Raw genomic sequence first — 17,227 nt, 5'->3', positions numbered from 1 at the left:
TGAGCTTTCTGGATTTGGCCAGAAGATCCTCAGCCCAACCAACATGACTTGTGAATGGGCTAATGTGGCCTTGTTTGTTCCATTCAACCTTATTCCTCACAGCCTGGCTTGCTTCGCTCAGGTTTATTGTGTGTTCAGGTTTATGTAAGTGTTATGAAATATCCACTTCCTGTTTTGTGACTACAGCTGCCTGCCAAGTATTATGCCAGTTTATGGTTCCATAGTTGCTTTGCTGAAAAACCTCCCACTTCTCTTCCCAACCCCCTCCCAAGACTATAATCAGGATGAGTTTAATGGACAACCTAACAGGAGGTGATGCTTGGTATCAGTGGAATGCCCCCCACAGTCCCTTATTTGATATAGGTGCCATTGTCACCTGGCATGCGTAGAGTGCTTGAGACAGATCACAGAGGGCTGGTGAACTGGAACTGGCCGTTTCAACTTGCTGTGCAGCCTTGTGTTGTAAATTCGGTGGTAGGAATAACCAGAGGAGAGCCTAACAGGAACAGAACGATAAACACTGTGGGTGACAGTATTTTGAATACATTGCATGGAGCCTTTCTCTGCTGTCTCAAAAAGGTTTGGGTAGGTGATGCTGAAAAGGGCAGCTCAAATTACCACTTGGTTGGAGATTTTCCTATTAGGGAAAACTAATGGATCTGTTTGGGGGGGAACAAGATGGGGAGGTGGTAGTACAACAACAACAACAACAACAACATGTCCCCCATCTGAGGTTTGCCCCAACAATTAAAACAAGGGATGTGGATTAACACACCACACACACACACACACACTTCTCTTGGTCACTTAAATTGATGAGCGGGATGTTGAAGCCAGTTACTACATTCTTTCCACAAGGCCTAAATTACCGTAATTACGACAAACGTCTTTATGCCCAGCTTAGGGGCTTCCCCAAAACATCTAGGCATAAGTGGAAAAGAATGCTGGATGACAAGAGACCTTTTGGTTGTGTTGCATGAGACTCTTTCTGTTAGTCTCTTTAGATCAGTACAGTACAGAATGTATTTTTGAATAGGATTGGCACAAAACCCTATAAATGTGCCTATAAATATGAGACTATTCCCCACACAGTTGAACCAACCTACAACAAAGAAATGCACAAAATTTTATAGAAAATGTTTTTATTATATAAAGAAAAATAGTTTACAAAGGCATAGAAAAATATATAAAAACAAACACATAAAGTGGAATGATGAAAACCCGTAGTACCTGCGGAATAATAGCAGCTAACAGATGCAGATAGCCCTGGATAGGAAGCAGTTCTTGTATTTTCAGATAGGTAATCAAACATTGTTAGTTCTTGTCTGATACTTGCATGATCAAACAGCCTTACTGGAATGTGTTACCTTCCCCAAAAGAAGAGTCATTGGTTGTCTCAATGACAGAGTTGGGTGTTTTTGTTTCTTTTGTGAATGATGCCATGGCCTTTGGCTAGTGCAATAAAGTTTATGATGCTGATGATGCAAGGCTTCTCCAACCTGGTGCCCTCCAGACAACTCTACAACCCTCACCAACCCCAGCCACCCCTTGGCTTAATGGGCATTGTACTACAAAACACCTGGAGGGCAGAAGGCTGCTTTATGCTGCTCCTACTGCCCATGTGACCCTGCCCCTTTTGGAATCTCCTAACCAGCTTCCCAGCACTTTTGACTCCTATCAATTCATGATAGGGTTGTGTTTCTCCTGCCCTTTGAAAATTCCATCCATTTTGCCCTGTTTGGAGAGTCTCTCTCTCAAGGGACATAAACTTTGCACCTGCCTTGGTTTACCTGTCATCTGCTTGTTCCTATCTAACAGCCTAAAAGATATTGCATGGCTGTGAGATTGAGGTGTGCATGAAAAGCAGTTTACAATGGCGTTGGTTAAACTGTAACACTGATATTGCATGGGAGAGAAAATTACTGCTGAAATGTGTGGTTAATAAAGGGTATTCTTCACTCTGCTCCCAGTGCAGTCTTCACTTCCCCCTTGGATATTTTCAACATCTGCTTGATCCCTCAAGCCACAAGCCCCTTTCTCCTTAACACGCTTCAGTCCTACTGTTGAATTTAGATGCCAATGTTCTAAATCTAGCACCATGGTTCTCTGCTTTTTAAAGGCAAAAGTGTCTTATTACGGAGAGTCCTTTTTATACACCTCCCTCTCGGGCTATGGAGAGTGAGAGAGAAAGATCTCAGCAGCCCCTCTTCTCTGCCACAGTGATCTCTTCGTTGTGCATCTCTCTTTTAAAGTCAGCCTTTGTCTTCTCCACCTCAGCAGGTTCCCATCAAGATTTGAAATATTTCAGGAGCTTTGATAGTACATACTTTTGACACCACAGGGGCTGGCTATTCTTTGCTTATTCCAGCCAGACTTCTGGGCTCTCTCCTTTTGCCAAAACAGAGATGGGAATAATTTTCTTTACTTCCTGCCGGCACAATGGGCAGCAACGGGTGGTATGGAAAATTTCCAGTGAGCAGTGGGAGCAGAAGTTGGCATGACAGCAAGGAAGCATCACTGTGTTGGCTTTTTGCCCGAAGCATACAGCGCATTCCTCAGGAAGGGCAAGGAAATCCCCACAGGTGGACTCTGGAGATGCACAAAAGACACGGAATAAGAAACATAGAAATCCTTCTTCAGCACACTCTTCTTCCTACTTACGCTATCTAAACACAAGGGGGCAGGGATGGGCAGACTTTAATATGGACAAGTCTGTCAATTTTGGTTTTGCAAGCTTAGCTTCACTTTGTCATGTTTCCACATCAGCTTGCAATTTTTTAAAAAAATACTGTAATGAGTTCTGAGCACTCGCCAACTTTTCTCTCTGTACTAGATGAGCACCAGTAGGGGGTGATCAGAATGACAGCAGCCAGAATTGAGCAGAAGAGGAAGCCCTGCCTAGCTCTCTGCTCTGTCTACCTGGCTCTCCCACCACTGACTACCCTTGACCCAACGGGGGAGGGAATGGCACTCTGCACATGTCCACGGGAGCCTCTTTTTGTGCACAAAGAGCCTAGCCATAGTTCTAAAGCCAGCCAGGTGAGGAAGCAGCAGTAGCCTTTGGACTTATCACATGCCATTTGTGTTCTCTGAGGATGGAGGGAATGCTGCTAGAGGGACAAAGTAAAGGCTTGGACAGTACTTTGCTTGCACTCACTGTCCACACGGCAATCTTGTTTTCAGCTGCATTTATTAATAAGAATTAATCTGTTCTGTTGCTGATTCAGCTACTGGACTAGAGTGAGTGAGTCTAGGGGGAGCTGGTGGGGGTTGGTGAGTGGCTTGTCTTGCGCATTTAAAACCTTTTTTGGAGGTTGGAGAACTGCACAAATTTTGAATGGAACAATTCACCTGCTGTTTCAGGAAGTGTGAATTGGGTAGATTTACAATAAAATGTGAACTAAACAGAATTTATCCTCTGCCCGTAGTTGGCTCATCCCAATGTCTTTATATGATTGAGCACTGGTTTTCAACCAGTGTGCTGTGGCACCCTGGTGTGATTTGAGAAATGTTCAGGGGAGCCCTGGGGGACCATCCTTTCATTAGCTTGAAGTCCATATCTCTCTGTCTTTCTCTGAGGAACGTTCAGAAGAGCAGACAACTTTAACTTGCAGCCCATTATCTTCCCAAAATAAAATAGCAGTAAGAAAGTGGGGAAACACTTTTTCATGACTGTTTATCTTCTTAATCTCTCTCCACCCCCCACAAACAAAAACCCTTCCCAGCTTTAGTAACTAACAGTTCCTTAGTTTTACACAGAGGGCTTGAGAAATGCAAGAAAATAGCAAAGTAGCTTGGTGGTTTGTCTTCCTGGATGCAAGGGAATTGCAATGAGGGGGCGGTTCGCCCCGGGTTCCACTCTCGGGGGGGGTGCCACTTGGCACCCCCACCCCTGTGACTCCCAAGCCGAGCCTCCAGCCTCCCCAGAGCAGACTTTTTTTTTTATTTAAAAAAAAACTTTATTTCGGTTCTGCAAACAATTCAAAGTAAACAAAGCAAAAAATCAAATAAACAATAAGCAAATTAACAAATCAATAAGTAAATTAACAGAATAACAATTTAACAAATTAACAAAATTAACCAAGTAGAAAATTAACATAATTTGACTTAACTTAGTCCAACCCATAACTCAAATCATAATTTCGGTACTTCAAATAAGACTTAAGTAAACTAATAAACTAATAAATTAATAAAGAAACAAAAATAAGGCTAAAATACTTACATATATAAAACACAAAATACACAAAGAAGAAAATAAAATACAACGGAAATACTTCCTACTATTCATGCATCGCTTTCCTTTTTTTCTTTCCCTCTATTCTTGCTTTAACTTACATCTCACTCTTTATTTCATCAGTTACATCATTATAGCTAATAAAATTTCCTGCTTCTTTTTCAATTTAAGCAAATCACCAAATCGGTATTAAATTTTTCTTTTTTGAAATACTCCTCTACACATTTCCATTCAATTATATATTTTTGTTTAGGGATATTTCTAATTGCCGCAGTCATCTTGGCCAAATTCATAAGCTCTACTAATTTTTCCTGCCATTCATAAATTGATGGTACTTTCCCTCCTTTCCAGTTCTGGGCTATAAGTAGTCTAGCTGCTACAATTGCATACAACAATACATTCTTTTTCTCTTCTGGGATATTATTCGGAACCATATTCAATAGAAATAATTCAGGTCTTTTTTCAAATGTTAGCTTTAACATCTTTTTCAATTTTTCATAGACATTGTTCCAGAACTTTCGAATTTCATCGCATTCCCACCAACAGTGGTAATAGGTGCCAATTTCTTTATTACATTTCCAGCATATATTAGAATTCTTTTTGCTAATTTTCGCAATTTTAGCCGGTGTTAGGTGCCATCTGTAAAACAGCTTTAATATATTTTCTTTTATACTTGCGCACGCCGTGAATCTCAACCCTTCCTTCCACATTTTTTCCCATTGGCAACTATATATAGGCCTTCCTATATCTTGGGCCCATCTCACCATTGTAACCTTTACCACCTCATCTTTAAGTTCCCATTCGAGGAGGTAGTTGTATAATTTAGACATTACCTTATCCCCATTTTCCATTAATAATTCTTGCAGCTTTGATTTATTCCCCAGAAAGCCAATTTTTTTATGTTTTTCGAAGATGCTTTGGATTTGATTATAGTGTAGCCAGCTTGTACATTCCTGTTTCATCTGTTGATATGATTTTAACTTTATTTGTTCTCCATTTTTTTCCAGAATATCTGAATAAGTCGGCCAGATTTTTCGTCTGCTATCTTTGATCATCATGGTCATTTCTATGGGAGATGCCCACCAGGGCGTTTTCGGCTCCAGAATGTTTTTGTGTTGGGCCCATATTTTTAATAAAGATTTCTTAAAAACATGATTTGTTATTTCTTTATATCCCCCTTTCTTTTCTTCTAATAAGTAATTATGCCAGCCCCGGATATTATTGAAACCCTCTAGATCTAAAATTTCTTTGTTTCTCAATTCGACCCAGTCTTTTATCCAGCACAAGCCCGCAGCATCATAATAAAGTTTTAGGTCCGGTACTCCCCATCCACCTCTATCTTTTATATCCGTCAGTAATCTATACTGTATCCTTGGTGTTTTTTTTTCCCATATAAATTTACTTAGGCTTTTCCTCCATTTCTCAAAACATTCCTTCTTGTCAATGATTGGTAGCATCTGAAATAGGAACAATAATTTAGGCAATATTGTCATTTTGATTGCTGCTATTCTCGCGGACATTGTCAGATGCAGATTGTTCCACCTTTCTAAATCTTTTTCTATTTCTTTCCATTTCTTTTCATAATTATTTCCAAACAAATTTACATTTTTAGCTGTTATTTCAATTCCTAAATATTTAACCTTTCTCGCTATTTCCCATCCTGTTTTTTCCTCTAATTCCTTCTTATCTTTTTCCCTTAAATTTTTTGTAATGATTTTTGTTTTCCCCTTGTTTATTTTAAAGCCCGATGTTTTCCCATAATTATTCAGAATTTCTTTCAAATAGTGCATGTTTTCTAGGGGGTCCTCCAATATTATGACCACATCGTCTGCAAAGGCTCGTGCTTTATATGTGTTTTCTCCTACTTTTATTCCTTTAATCTTTTTATCCTCCTTTATCTCTTTTAACAGACTTTCAATTGTCAAAATAAATAGGAGTGGCGAAAGTGGACACCCCTGCCGAGTGCCCCTCGATATCTCTATCTCTCCAGAGAGGTCCCCGTTTACAATCAATATTCCTTTTTGCTTTTGATATATTGCGTTTATACCTTTAAAAAATTTTCCTTCTATGCCCAATTCTCTCACCATCCTTTTCATAAAGTCCCAATTCACGTTATCGAAAGCCTTCTCGGCATCTAGGAATATCAGGGCAGTTCCTCGGCCGGGGTTCCAGTCTAGATATTCTATCAAATTTATCAAAATCCTGACATTGGTATTCAGTTTTCTTTTAGGGAGAAAACCCTGTTGTTCACTTCCTATCAACCTATTCAATACAATTTTTAATCTACTGGCCATAATTCCTGCGAATATTTTGTAATCGATATTTAGCAAAGAAATGGGTCTAAAATTTTCAACTTGGTCTAATTTCTTATCTCCTTTTGGTATAAGGGTTATAAAGGCTTCTTGCCATGATTTGGGTATAATTTCTTTTTCCATTATTTTGTTTACTAATTCAACATACACTTCTCCTAGCTCTTCCTTAAACAATTTGTAATGTTGGCTAGTGAGGCCATCCGTACCCGGAGATTTCCCCGATTTTAACTTACCTATGACTTCATATACCTCCTGCAGTGAAATTGGTTTGTTTAACAACTCTTTTTCTCTATCATCTATTTTATCTAATTTGTGGCCTGCAATGTACTTATCTAATTCCTCCCTGTCAATTTGGTCTCCCTTGTATAATTTCTCATAATATTTAACAAAGCACTTATATATATCCTCTTTTTTTGCCCAATTTTTCCCATCCATCCTAATATTTGTGATTATTCTTTCATCTTGTTTCTTTTTCAACTGCCACGCCAGCATTTTACCTACTCTTCCTCCCATCTCAAAGGTTTTTTGTTTGGCCCATTTAATTTTCTTTTCAATTTCTTGTCCCAATAGCATTGATAATTCCGTTTGTAAAATTTTAAGCTCAGATACTATTTTTGAATCTTTGGGATTTTTTGCCAATTCTTTTTCCTTTTCTTCAATTTTCTTTTTTATCATGTTTTGGCTATTTTCTCGTTGTCTCTTTATTTTATTTTTCTGTTGAATATATAGACCTCGTATAAAGGCTTTGCTAGCGTCCCACGTTACTTCCACCCCTATTTCTCCCGTCTTGTTTATTTGGAAAAATTCTTTTATCGAATTTTTAACCTTACTTACAAATTCTTCATCGTTAAGAATCCCCTCATCCAGCCTCCATCTAGTCTTTCTCTTATAGCCCTCCTTTAAACTTAGCATTACTGGATTGTGGTCTGTTAATGATTTTATCATAATTTCACACTTCTCTAATTTGATTAATAATTTATATGTAAGCCATATATTGTCAATTCTTGCTGCCGATTTCTGTACTTCTGAGTAGAATGTATATTTTTTCTCCTCCGGGTTCCTTAGCCTCCAGCAATCTTGTAATCCATAACTTTCTGTTAATCTAAAAAACAGCTCAGGCAACTTCCCCTCGTATTTTTTCCCTTTGTTCGATCTATCTAAGTCCGGTTTCACTACTCCGTTAAAGTCTCCAGCTAGTATGATTTCTTCATCTTCAACCCATTCACCTAATTGACTCCATAGTTTCTTAAAAAAATCTGTTTTACCTCCGTTTGGAGCATATATATTTACCACTACCACATTTCCCTCAGATAGATATAACTTTACCGCCACTACTCTTCCTTCATCATCTTGGAAGATTTTTTCTGCTCTGATTTTAGGATCAATGTATGTCACTACTCCCTTCTTTTTTTTCTCATTTGAGGAGGCATATTCATTACCCAAACGCTTGTTATTCAATATTCTTTCATGTTTTTTCGATATGTGGGTCTCTTGGAGACAAATTATTTTCCATCCACCCTTTTTCAAGACATGCTCCACCTTATTCCTTTTAAGCTTATTATTCAGACCATTGATGTTCCATGAGATTACATTAAGATTCATTTCTTTACTACTATATTTGATTTATTAAGCTTTAACCTGGCCGTAGCCTTCGTCAGTTTTAAAATAAGAACTAAATTCCCCAACAACTTACACAATCAAATAGATTAATGAATAGAGAGAGATCTTCCAAGAACAGAAAATAGAAAAAGAAAAGAAAAGAAAAAAAACCCCCAAAATTAAACACACAAGTCTCTACTGTCTTCTTACTCGTCTCCCGCCGCTGCCAGCTCTTCCTCTCCACTGTTTTCTCCCTTCTCTCCTAACAATTCTTTCCAGTTCCTTTTACTGAACTTTTCCGCCTCTTCTGATGATTTTATAGTTTTCTTCTTCCCTTTGAAAATAAAAGAAAGTCCCTCCGGATACTCCCACACATACCATGCTTTCTTTTTCCTCAGAATATCGGTCAACATCTTGTATCTCTGCCTTTTCAGCCGGATTCTCTTGGGCAGTTCTTTGTAGATGTCCACTGTTCGCCCTTCTATTACAAGTTCTTTTCGTTTTTTCATCTGAAGTATTTTGTCTTTGAGTAGGGCAGAATTCAAATGCACCATACAATCTCCTATCGCTTTATCATTCTTCTTTTTGTCAATTCTTATTCTATAAATCCTGTCCACGTCCAGCCACAGGTCGTCCGCCTCTACTTGCAGCCAGGCAGCTAGCTCATTCACGATTTTCTCATCCACCCGCTCATTAGATCTCTCTGGCACGCCTCTCAAGCGAAGGGTCAGAGCATTTGTTTTCAATTCAAGCATCGCGATCTGGTCTGCTAAATCTTCATGTAATTTCTTCATCTCATCTCTTTCTTTTTCCTCCTTCCTTTGTTCTTTTTGCATCTCTTTATTTTCTGCCACTATTGTTTTTAATGATTCCTCCTGTTTATTCAATTTTGCATTCATTTCTTTCACGGCTCTGTCCAGTTCTTTATTTTTGCCACTGAGTTCTTTAATTTGATCAGACATCTCTGTTATTACTCTGGAGTTTTGTTCTATCTTTGATCCCATTAAATCTAATTTCTCATTTAGAGATTTATTGCCTGAGTCCAATTTCTCATTTAGGGATTTACCCATTTCGGTTATGAGATCCTTGATGTCTGTCAGTGAGTCATTCTCTGGCGCTATTGACAGTCTCTTTTGGTTGTTTGTTGAATTTGCCGCCATTGTTGCTTGTGCTCTTCTTGATGAAGTCCTAGATCCTGTCATTACTTATCTCTCTTCTCTCTGAATGGTTTCACTTCTGAGGTTTCTCTTTCTTTCTGGGAGCCCCCCCGGAGTTATTACAGACTCATCTGGTTCACTTAGGTGTCAGTTCAGAATGGTCTTTCCTCTGTTTTCTTCTATTTACCCTTTATTTATTAATTCTGGGCGCAATTTCTATTTTAGCCACTAGGTGTCAGCGCACCACCCCACAGTCAGTTATGCTCCTTTCTCCTATTCCCTTTTGTTTCTCTCACTTCCGTGAAGAAAGGGGAAGCTGGCAGTCTCTGGTGACTCTGCAAAATCAATCCTCCATTTTCTTGGTCCTCACCCTCTTTTCCAATTTAAATTCCAATTTAGAAGGTAAGTAAAACAATCTTTATTTCCTCTACACGGGTGTCTAATAAAACGTTCATAAAGAATTGTTGTTATAAATTATCTCTTCAGCCTCCACTTAGACGTGCTGGCTGAGTAAGGGAGATTATTTTAAACTTCTAATAGACAATTCCGATCAGAATAAAACTTCTCCTTCCCCTGGTGAAAAGTTTACTTTATATTCTATGCAGTCTCTTTAATCAAAAGATCGAAGTGACAATAAAAGCAGGCTTACTCCGCAAGTTCTTCCACGGTGCATGAAATAGTCCACGGCCCTCTTTGCCCGGCTCGCGTCTGTTTCTCTCCCTCTTAAACTCTTTGTCTCGCCAAGCCGTTTTCCCTTCAAAGCCCCCTTTAGCCGAGGGGTCTGAGTGCTCGCTGGGCAGGTTTTGGGGCGCTTCTGCTGCTCCGCTGATTAGTTTTGCGCCGGCTCCTCTCCTCCGCTTACACCCCCAAAAAGGAGGGGGGTGCAAGCCCGGAGTTCTGCCTTCAGGCGCCGCTTCTTATTCCTCTCAGCCGAACCCCGCGTTTGGCTGCTTCAGGGGGTTAAAATTAGCGCCGCTCACCCCCACCAGCTCGCGTGCAGCACACAGGAGTCTCCCGTCTCTCGGAGCTCCTAAAATCCGACCCGCTCACCAGCGCACTCTGGCCGGAGCAGACTTTTTACTGGGTATGCGTATACACCGTTACGTGGCGGGGTATTGCTGCCCCCCGTGCTTCCAAAGCCACGCTCCTCCAACTCCAAACTCCAGGAGTTTTACCTGGAGTTTGAAGCTGGAGGCACGTGGCTTTGGAGTCGCTGGGGGGGCGGCGGCAGCAATACCCCGCTACGTAACAACGCATGCGTCGTTACGTAGCGGCGGCGCCCCCCCCCCGGTGCATGGCAATTTGCCGCCCCGGGTGTCACGGCGGCTCGCTACACCACTGCCTGGACGTGTGTGCTCTGTAAGGAGGGATTAAAAAATAACCCTGAAAGTGAGGAGTATCTTCCGTGTTTCCCTGTCCTGCTACCCCTAACATCCCTCCCCTCTCGTTTTCTCCACCTCTCCCCCCAGGCAGCCCTCCTGCTCTTTAACAGTCACCCAGCTTTATGGGGACAAAGAGGACCCATCAGGGAAGGACCATGTCTGCATGTGTGTCCTGCATGTGTGTTATTCCTTCCCTGCAATAGCAAAGTATTTTTGCTTTGGATCTTAATCTCATTTTCCCTCTCCACTCCCCCCCCCCCCCAACATCATGTGCATGCTGATTTGGGGAAAAGTAGGCTGTGGCTGCCATATGGAGTGCATCAGCTCAGCCCTACAGAGCAGTGTGCTCCCACTTACAAGGACGAAAGCAGCACTGACAAGGGGCAGGGCGGAATGGGCAAATCCCCACTTACTCACACCCTGTAACGGAACCCCAGGGTAAGTGGCTTCCACAGGGGAGCCACAGAAAGAATATGGTTGGTCAAGGGAGCCGTGGACTCAAAAAGGTTGACAAGCACTGTGATAGGGAGTTCCAAAGGTGACCTGTGCAGGGTCTGTGCCCTTGTGGGAGAAAAACAAAAAAGTATGGTGTCTTTTTGTAGTATGTATTTAGTCAGTTAGATGTTGATTGTGGTCAATGGACCAATAAGACAAAATACAAAGGATGAAATACAAAATAACAGCTCCATTGAAGCTATATTTTTTTTCAAAACAAAAAACAACAAAACAATAAAAGTGAAATTTGCACTTCAGTGGCCACTGAAGCGCCCTGGAAGGGCTTGTTTCTGGGAGGAAATAATGAGAGGAAATTGAGGGCAACTCACAGCTTTTCTAGATACTCACCACTCTGCTGAAGAAGGCTGAGCTCATCAGCATTTGTTGGTAGGCTGGAGGGATCTGAAAGGGAACGAGAGAGACTTGAGGATGCTGCATCTCAAGTGCGGCCTTTACCCATCAACAGCCCATGCCTTCTTGCCAGGCCACACCATACACCATGCTCAAGGGCTTTCCCCAGCTGGAAAGCATACCTGAACTGTGATAATGTGCCTGGCTGGAGAGAAGGGTGGGTGGAGAAATCTTGACCTTTTGTATGGCTGAGATGTAGGCTGCTGCACGAAAACAGTCAATCACCCCTCCCACTCTTTGCTATTGGTCCACCTCATTACCAGCCTGTGGCCCACAGAAGGCTGCTTATGAGGGAATGTGGCCCTCATGCTGAACAAGATTCCCCCACCCCTGAGTTTAGATGCTTCAGTTGCTTACCCAAAAGCTGGAGTGCCTTGGTCCTTCCATAGATGTCCACAACAGCCCAGAGAGGGCTTGTGACCAAGACGCCACTTATCACCAGGAAACCCTCTGGCTTCTCATTGGTGCTGCAGTAAACATAGCCTTGGTTGTCCACCCAGAAGCTGACAATGGTGCCTTCTGCTTCACATTCTTCCGGTAAGACACCTGCACGACACCTCCCTTGGTTTACCAGGTCTGGGCAAATATAGGGAGGCAGCACACTGGGCTCCAGGAGGGAGGGATCCTGCCAAGTGAAGCCCACCCTTAGGCCCCCAGTCCACCTGCTTTCTTCCTTTAAGATTTTCAAAGTCACCTTCTCATAAAGTTCAATAGGCCGGCTGGAGAAGACAATGCCGTTGCAAAATGTGGCTGTTCTGCTCGCTATGCAGTGGGACTCGTCCATAATTACCTGGGAGCCTTTGAGGTAAGGGTGGAAAAAGAGGGGACCATTGGGAGGCTGGCTTGGGCCATCTGAACCTGTGGGAGACATAAGGGACACCATGATTAATAAAATTATAAGGGTGCACGCTACAGTTTCCTTGCAAAAGGCACTTTCCTTGCAAAAGGTCTCATGACAGGAATGATGAGAAACGCTGCTCATCTCCCCAGTCACCGTGGCAGGATTCTCAGGAAGTGGAATTCTGTGCCTAACATTATGTACACACTGTGCTTTTAATGACATCCATGTTCTGCTCTGACTTTCTCTACCACAAAGAAGCACGCTTAGCATGTTGCTCAAGATCCCGCAAAATGTGAGACTACCATTAGGTGTCACTACCGGCAGGACAAGATCCTGGTTGGGTTTGCTTTCCATTTATCATGCAGTAGTAACATCTCCTGCATACAAAACTGAAACCCCTCAGTCTACAAGAGGCAACAGTTCTTCAAATGACTGAACCATATGCAGGTTTGTGGTTTTTTGTTTAAGCAACTAGAAATATAATTTGCAAAAATAACTTCCCTATAGTTTTACATCAGATATATATAGAACATAAATATTCCAGTTTATTAAACTGGATTCAGCTATGCCCAAGAAATATGAATTACAAAAAGTTGATCAATTACATAAGTCAGTTATATATGCTACTATAGGACAACTGGACTGCAAATGTCTCAGGTTAATGTTAATGCATTTAATTCACAGACGTTGGAAAACTGTGTGCAGTGGCGTAGATGGGGGGGGCGGTGGCCCTGGGTGCAAAATCCTGAGAGGGGCACAACCAGGCGCCCCCACAACTGGCTCCCAGCTGAACTCCTGCAACTTATCGTGGTATAGAAATATTTTGTACAGATAAATAAGCTCCAAGCTTAGATATCAACTTTGTCAGTGCTATTTTTTTTTTAAGAAAAAGAGGTGCTGGAACTCACTATGAACCCTTCCCTGGTCCTGTTATAATGGCAATGGCACCCACCTGAGAGGGGCCAGAACTGAGTTCCGGCAAGTTCCAGCTGAAAAAAGGCCCTGAACTTTGTATACCCCTAAAATCATGTAGACATAAAGTCCATTTCATGATCATCTGGCCTCATCTGATGAGCCTGTGCTCTGCCTCCTCACACATAAAATCCATTCAACCAATTTAGAGTGAGGTTTCATTGGTCCTGCCACCATTGCTCTGCCTAACTGCCTTCATGAGGGTTGTTTGCTTTCTTTGGTGTGTGTGTCTGTGTGTGAGAGCTAAACTGTATGTGAAAATGGGCTATAGTTTACGAAGAAAACAGCTTCTCTTTCAGTCCCTGATCCCAGATGTCATTTGAGCAGTTGGCGGTTACTGTTATCAGAACATCATCGCCACAATCCTTTATTGTTCTGATAGGGGCACTGAAATGACAGGTTGGAGAGGGACAGAAGGAGAAATCCTGAACCCTGAAGAAAAATATTTCAGCATATTGCCTTTTCCTTAGACAATCCATAATTGTTTTCTGACGCTTTCTCTTTAAATGATCTTGAGCGTTTGACATTCAGTAGATTGTTATTTGTGTGCGGTAAATTCACTTGTTGGAGAGCCAGAGTGGATCTGGTAAAAATATTTCTTTAAAAGAAAAGTAAAGTTGACCAGGGTTCAAATTCCCGCTTAATCATGAAGCAAGCTGGATGAATTTGGCTCAGTCACTATCTCTCAGGCTAAGTGTGAGGCACCTTGAGCTCTCTGAGGAAATGCTATGTGTATGTCACTCTGTCTATGCTTTGTGCTTTGGAAAAGATTTCTGTGGCGTTACTTTATGTCTGGGTGAAAATGTAAAAGTTTGAGACCTTGTGCTATTACTGTGTTGCATTATAAAATGCCTGGGAAAAGGCCGTAGTGTTGGCATCCTGCTGGGGCCACCAAGAAGCCACTTGATGCCTAAAGTAAGGTCCAAACAAGAGGCTTCCCAGCTCAAAGCCCCTGCTCTCCATTAGAAGAACACTGTGCTACGCTAGACTCAAAGAACATTCATGATTAAGTTCTTATCCAGAGTTTCAGTGAGAAAATAAATGTGGTCTTGGAGACCATTCAAAGCAGAAATTTTGGCAGAGGAGCAATGAATGGCATGCTTTGTTCACTGTTGCCTTTTGGAGAATTTTTATCATACAACAACCTCCAAAACCACCCCCATACCATCCCCATAAACACTTAATAAAAATGATATGTAAAAGATTTCCCTGGATGCCAAGATTCAGGTTTCAGGGTGAGAGAACCCCAGTAGACACAAAACATGCAGCAAAGTAAAGCGTGGAAATATAAGCTGTTAGACCTTTAAAATATTCCTTCCCTTCTACTCGACTTAACATAGAAAAAGACCAGGCATTTGGTAAGTTTAAAATGGCTTATTTACAAACTCTTCAAAGGTCAGTTTCATGTGCTTTTCCATACAGCATTCAGAAATCACAGGCAGCAAAACTTAGGTAAGATTCAAAGTGGTGAAAGTTCTTAAATTATTTGTATAGGGACACAAGGATGGCTTTGCAAAAAGTCTGAGCTTGGAGCAGCCACCTCAGATGTCTTTACATCCTGGAGTACACATGATTGATTGATTGATTATTTAATTCCTTTACCACTTAATATATTTAAATGATCTCTAAGCAGTGTACAGAAAACTGAAGCAACAACAGACAATTTAAACAAAATATTACAAAAACCCAGTTACATATTAAAATGTTACATTAAGGCACAGTTGCTAATATATATAAACCAACATCAATTTTATAAAAGCACTGTACAGTAGTCCGGTGCTTGCCCCCACAACTTGTGGCAGTGAATTCCATCCATTAATTCCTCGTTGTGCTGAGGCTGACAGTTGTTTCTCCATGCTGAGGGAGATGCACACAGTGATGTGTACATTCAGAGGCACACTTGGTTTTTCTGAACATTTTCCTTCAGGACTGCACCCTGGAAAGGAGAACGTTTTTCAGAGCTCTTCCCTGACACAGATCCAGACCTCAGCCATAGCCTTTGAGCATAATGAGCAGCAAGGCAGCCCCCTGTCAAAACTGAAGCAGTTCTTCAGTTAAGCTTCAGGTAACCAGTCCCATACCTGAGGTGTCCTCCATCACCTGACCTTGACCCACCAGAAACACCTTTGCATTTTCACCCAGGGCCCTTCCTCGAAACCCCCAGCCAGTTCTTACCCTCCAAGGGGCAAATGCAGGCCCCCATCACTTGCCAGGAGGCTGCTGTTCCTCTCTTCCTCTCCCTTCCTTTGTCAATAAGGCTGAAGACTTTGGTGCCGCGCGCTGGGTGATAGGCTGGAGTTTATGTTGCCATGCCAGGGAAGCGAGCTGTTTTTACTGAGCTGCCTGGGGCACTCCCGGGAGTTAAACATTAATCATGGAAGTGTGGGGCTTGTGTGTGGTTTCCTTTCACATTATCACAAGATGCACCTTGCTTTGTGCTAGGGGAATTTCCAGTCTATTGTGTGTGTGGACGTAACTTGAGCCAGGGCCAGGGCCACACCCCCAGGACCACATCCATGACTTCTGTGTCCTGGCTTCCAGCCCATGCTAGCAAGACTCCACCCGTTCCTCTTTCCTGTTGACCCAATAAGTTTACCGTACTTTGCACTGTTTCAGTGTACTTGATAGCTTTCATTGTCAAATCTTAATATTACTTCACATTTGTATAAAGCTGTGGACAAATGTGACAATTTCAGTTTCTCTTAGTTTCTCATCTTTTCCCAGTATTAAAGTCAGTTCTCCACATAAGTTTTTTTTTCAAAGTCTTTATGACAATTCACCAGCATTTTAGTGCAAATTTCTCTAAATATGCTTCTATGCAGAACATGTTGCTATGCAATTTTTCACACATTTGCTGGCAGTGGCTGAGCGAAGAGAGGACAAGTTTTGGCTTCTGGTGTCTCGGGGCATGAATGAATCAAGATCAACACCAGAAGCCACTATATCAGCACAACGTTGGGTGGATTACTAGGTGGAACTTTATGGAGAACAGACAGGGCATTCACTTGATGCTGAGGTGACCATCAACCTGTTGGGTTTTCCTGAGTGTACCACACACCACAAAAACCTAGGTTACGAGTAGCAAGTATCAATTATACAACAAGCATAACCGGCAGCTATAATCACTAATTTATAAACATATAACACAGAATAACTTAAATAACACAACCATAAACATAATATCACTCGTGATTCAATCCAACATCAGTTCAATGTATTCAGTCATATGTTGTAGTTCATATTGGGTATCCATATGACATATAAATTGGTTTGAATGTACTTCCAAATGGTTTTCCTGAGTGGCAAGCGGTGACCCCTGTAGAGATAAAATCTCTGGCAGAGAGACTAAAACTAAATGAAGCACCAGGTGAGGATATGATGCTGCCAGAACTATTTAAGACTCATATGGACTGGTGGCAACTCATCCTGGCAAAGCTCTACACCCACATAAATACCTACAGCTCAAATGCCAGCCAGCTGGAAATTGAATATCATTGTGCCAATTTACAAAAAAAGGGTATAAAACCCTCCTCCAAAATTACGGCCCCATTAGTTTGTTGGACATTCCCTCTAAACTCTATGCTCGTCATCCGCTCACCAAATTAACAGATTGGCTAAGTGAAAATAATACCTTACATGAGGAACAAGCAGGGTTCAGAGCTGGATATAGCACTACTGACCAGTGCTTTACATTGTCTCATAATATTAACAAATATATCAATCAAAGCAAATGTAACCTGTTCACTGCCTTAATTGACCTATCTGCTGCTTTCGATTCAATCGTAATAGGCTGTGGGAGAAATGAGACCCATGGCTCTTATTAT

General features: G+C 41.6%; 1 protein-coding gene across 2 annotated transcripts; it reads right to left on the bottom strand.

Moving 5' to 3' along the window:
• Positions 1-1,125: 1,125 nt before the first annotated feature.
• NEURL3 (neuralized E3 ubiquitin protein ligase 3) lies at positions 1,126-15,806 on the bottom strand. Of its 2 annotated transcripts, XM_088671425.1 has the most exons (5): positions 15,579-15,806; positions 15,171-15,339; positions 11,948-12,448; positions 11,528-11,581; positions 1,126-2,589 (listed from the first exon to the last, which is right to left on the bottom strand). In XM_088671425.1, the coding sequence occupies exons 2-5, from the start codon at positions 15,289-15,291 to the stop codon at positions 2,360-2,362; spliced, it is 906 nt and encodes a 301-aa protein (XP_088527551.1). In that variant the 5' UTR covers positions 15,292-15,339; positions 15,579-15,806; the 3' UTR covers positions 1,126-2,359. The 2 variants fall into 2 exon arrangements, with proteins under 2 accessions (XP_088527551.1, XP_034973444.1); XM_035117553.3 differs by lacking the exon at positions 15,171-15,339 and having other exon boundaries at positions 15,579-15,804.
• Positions 15,807-17,227: the final 1,421 nt, after the last annotated feature.

Source organism: Zootoca vivipara, chromosome 6 (genome assembly GCF_965207765.1).
Source record: "Zootoca vivipara chromosome 6, rZooViv2.hap1.1, whole genome shotgun sequence".
Taxonomy (NCBI): domain Eukaryota; kingdom Metazoa; phylum Chordata; class Lepidosauria; order Squamata; family Lacertidae; genus Zootoca; species Zootoca vivipara.
The sequence above is the reverse complement of the archived record's forward strand: the minus strand, read 5'-3'. Positions and strand labels throughout refer to the sequence as shown.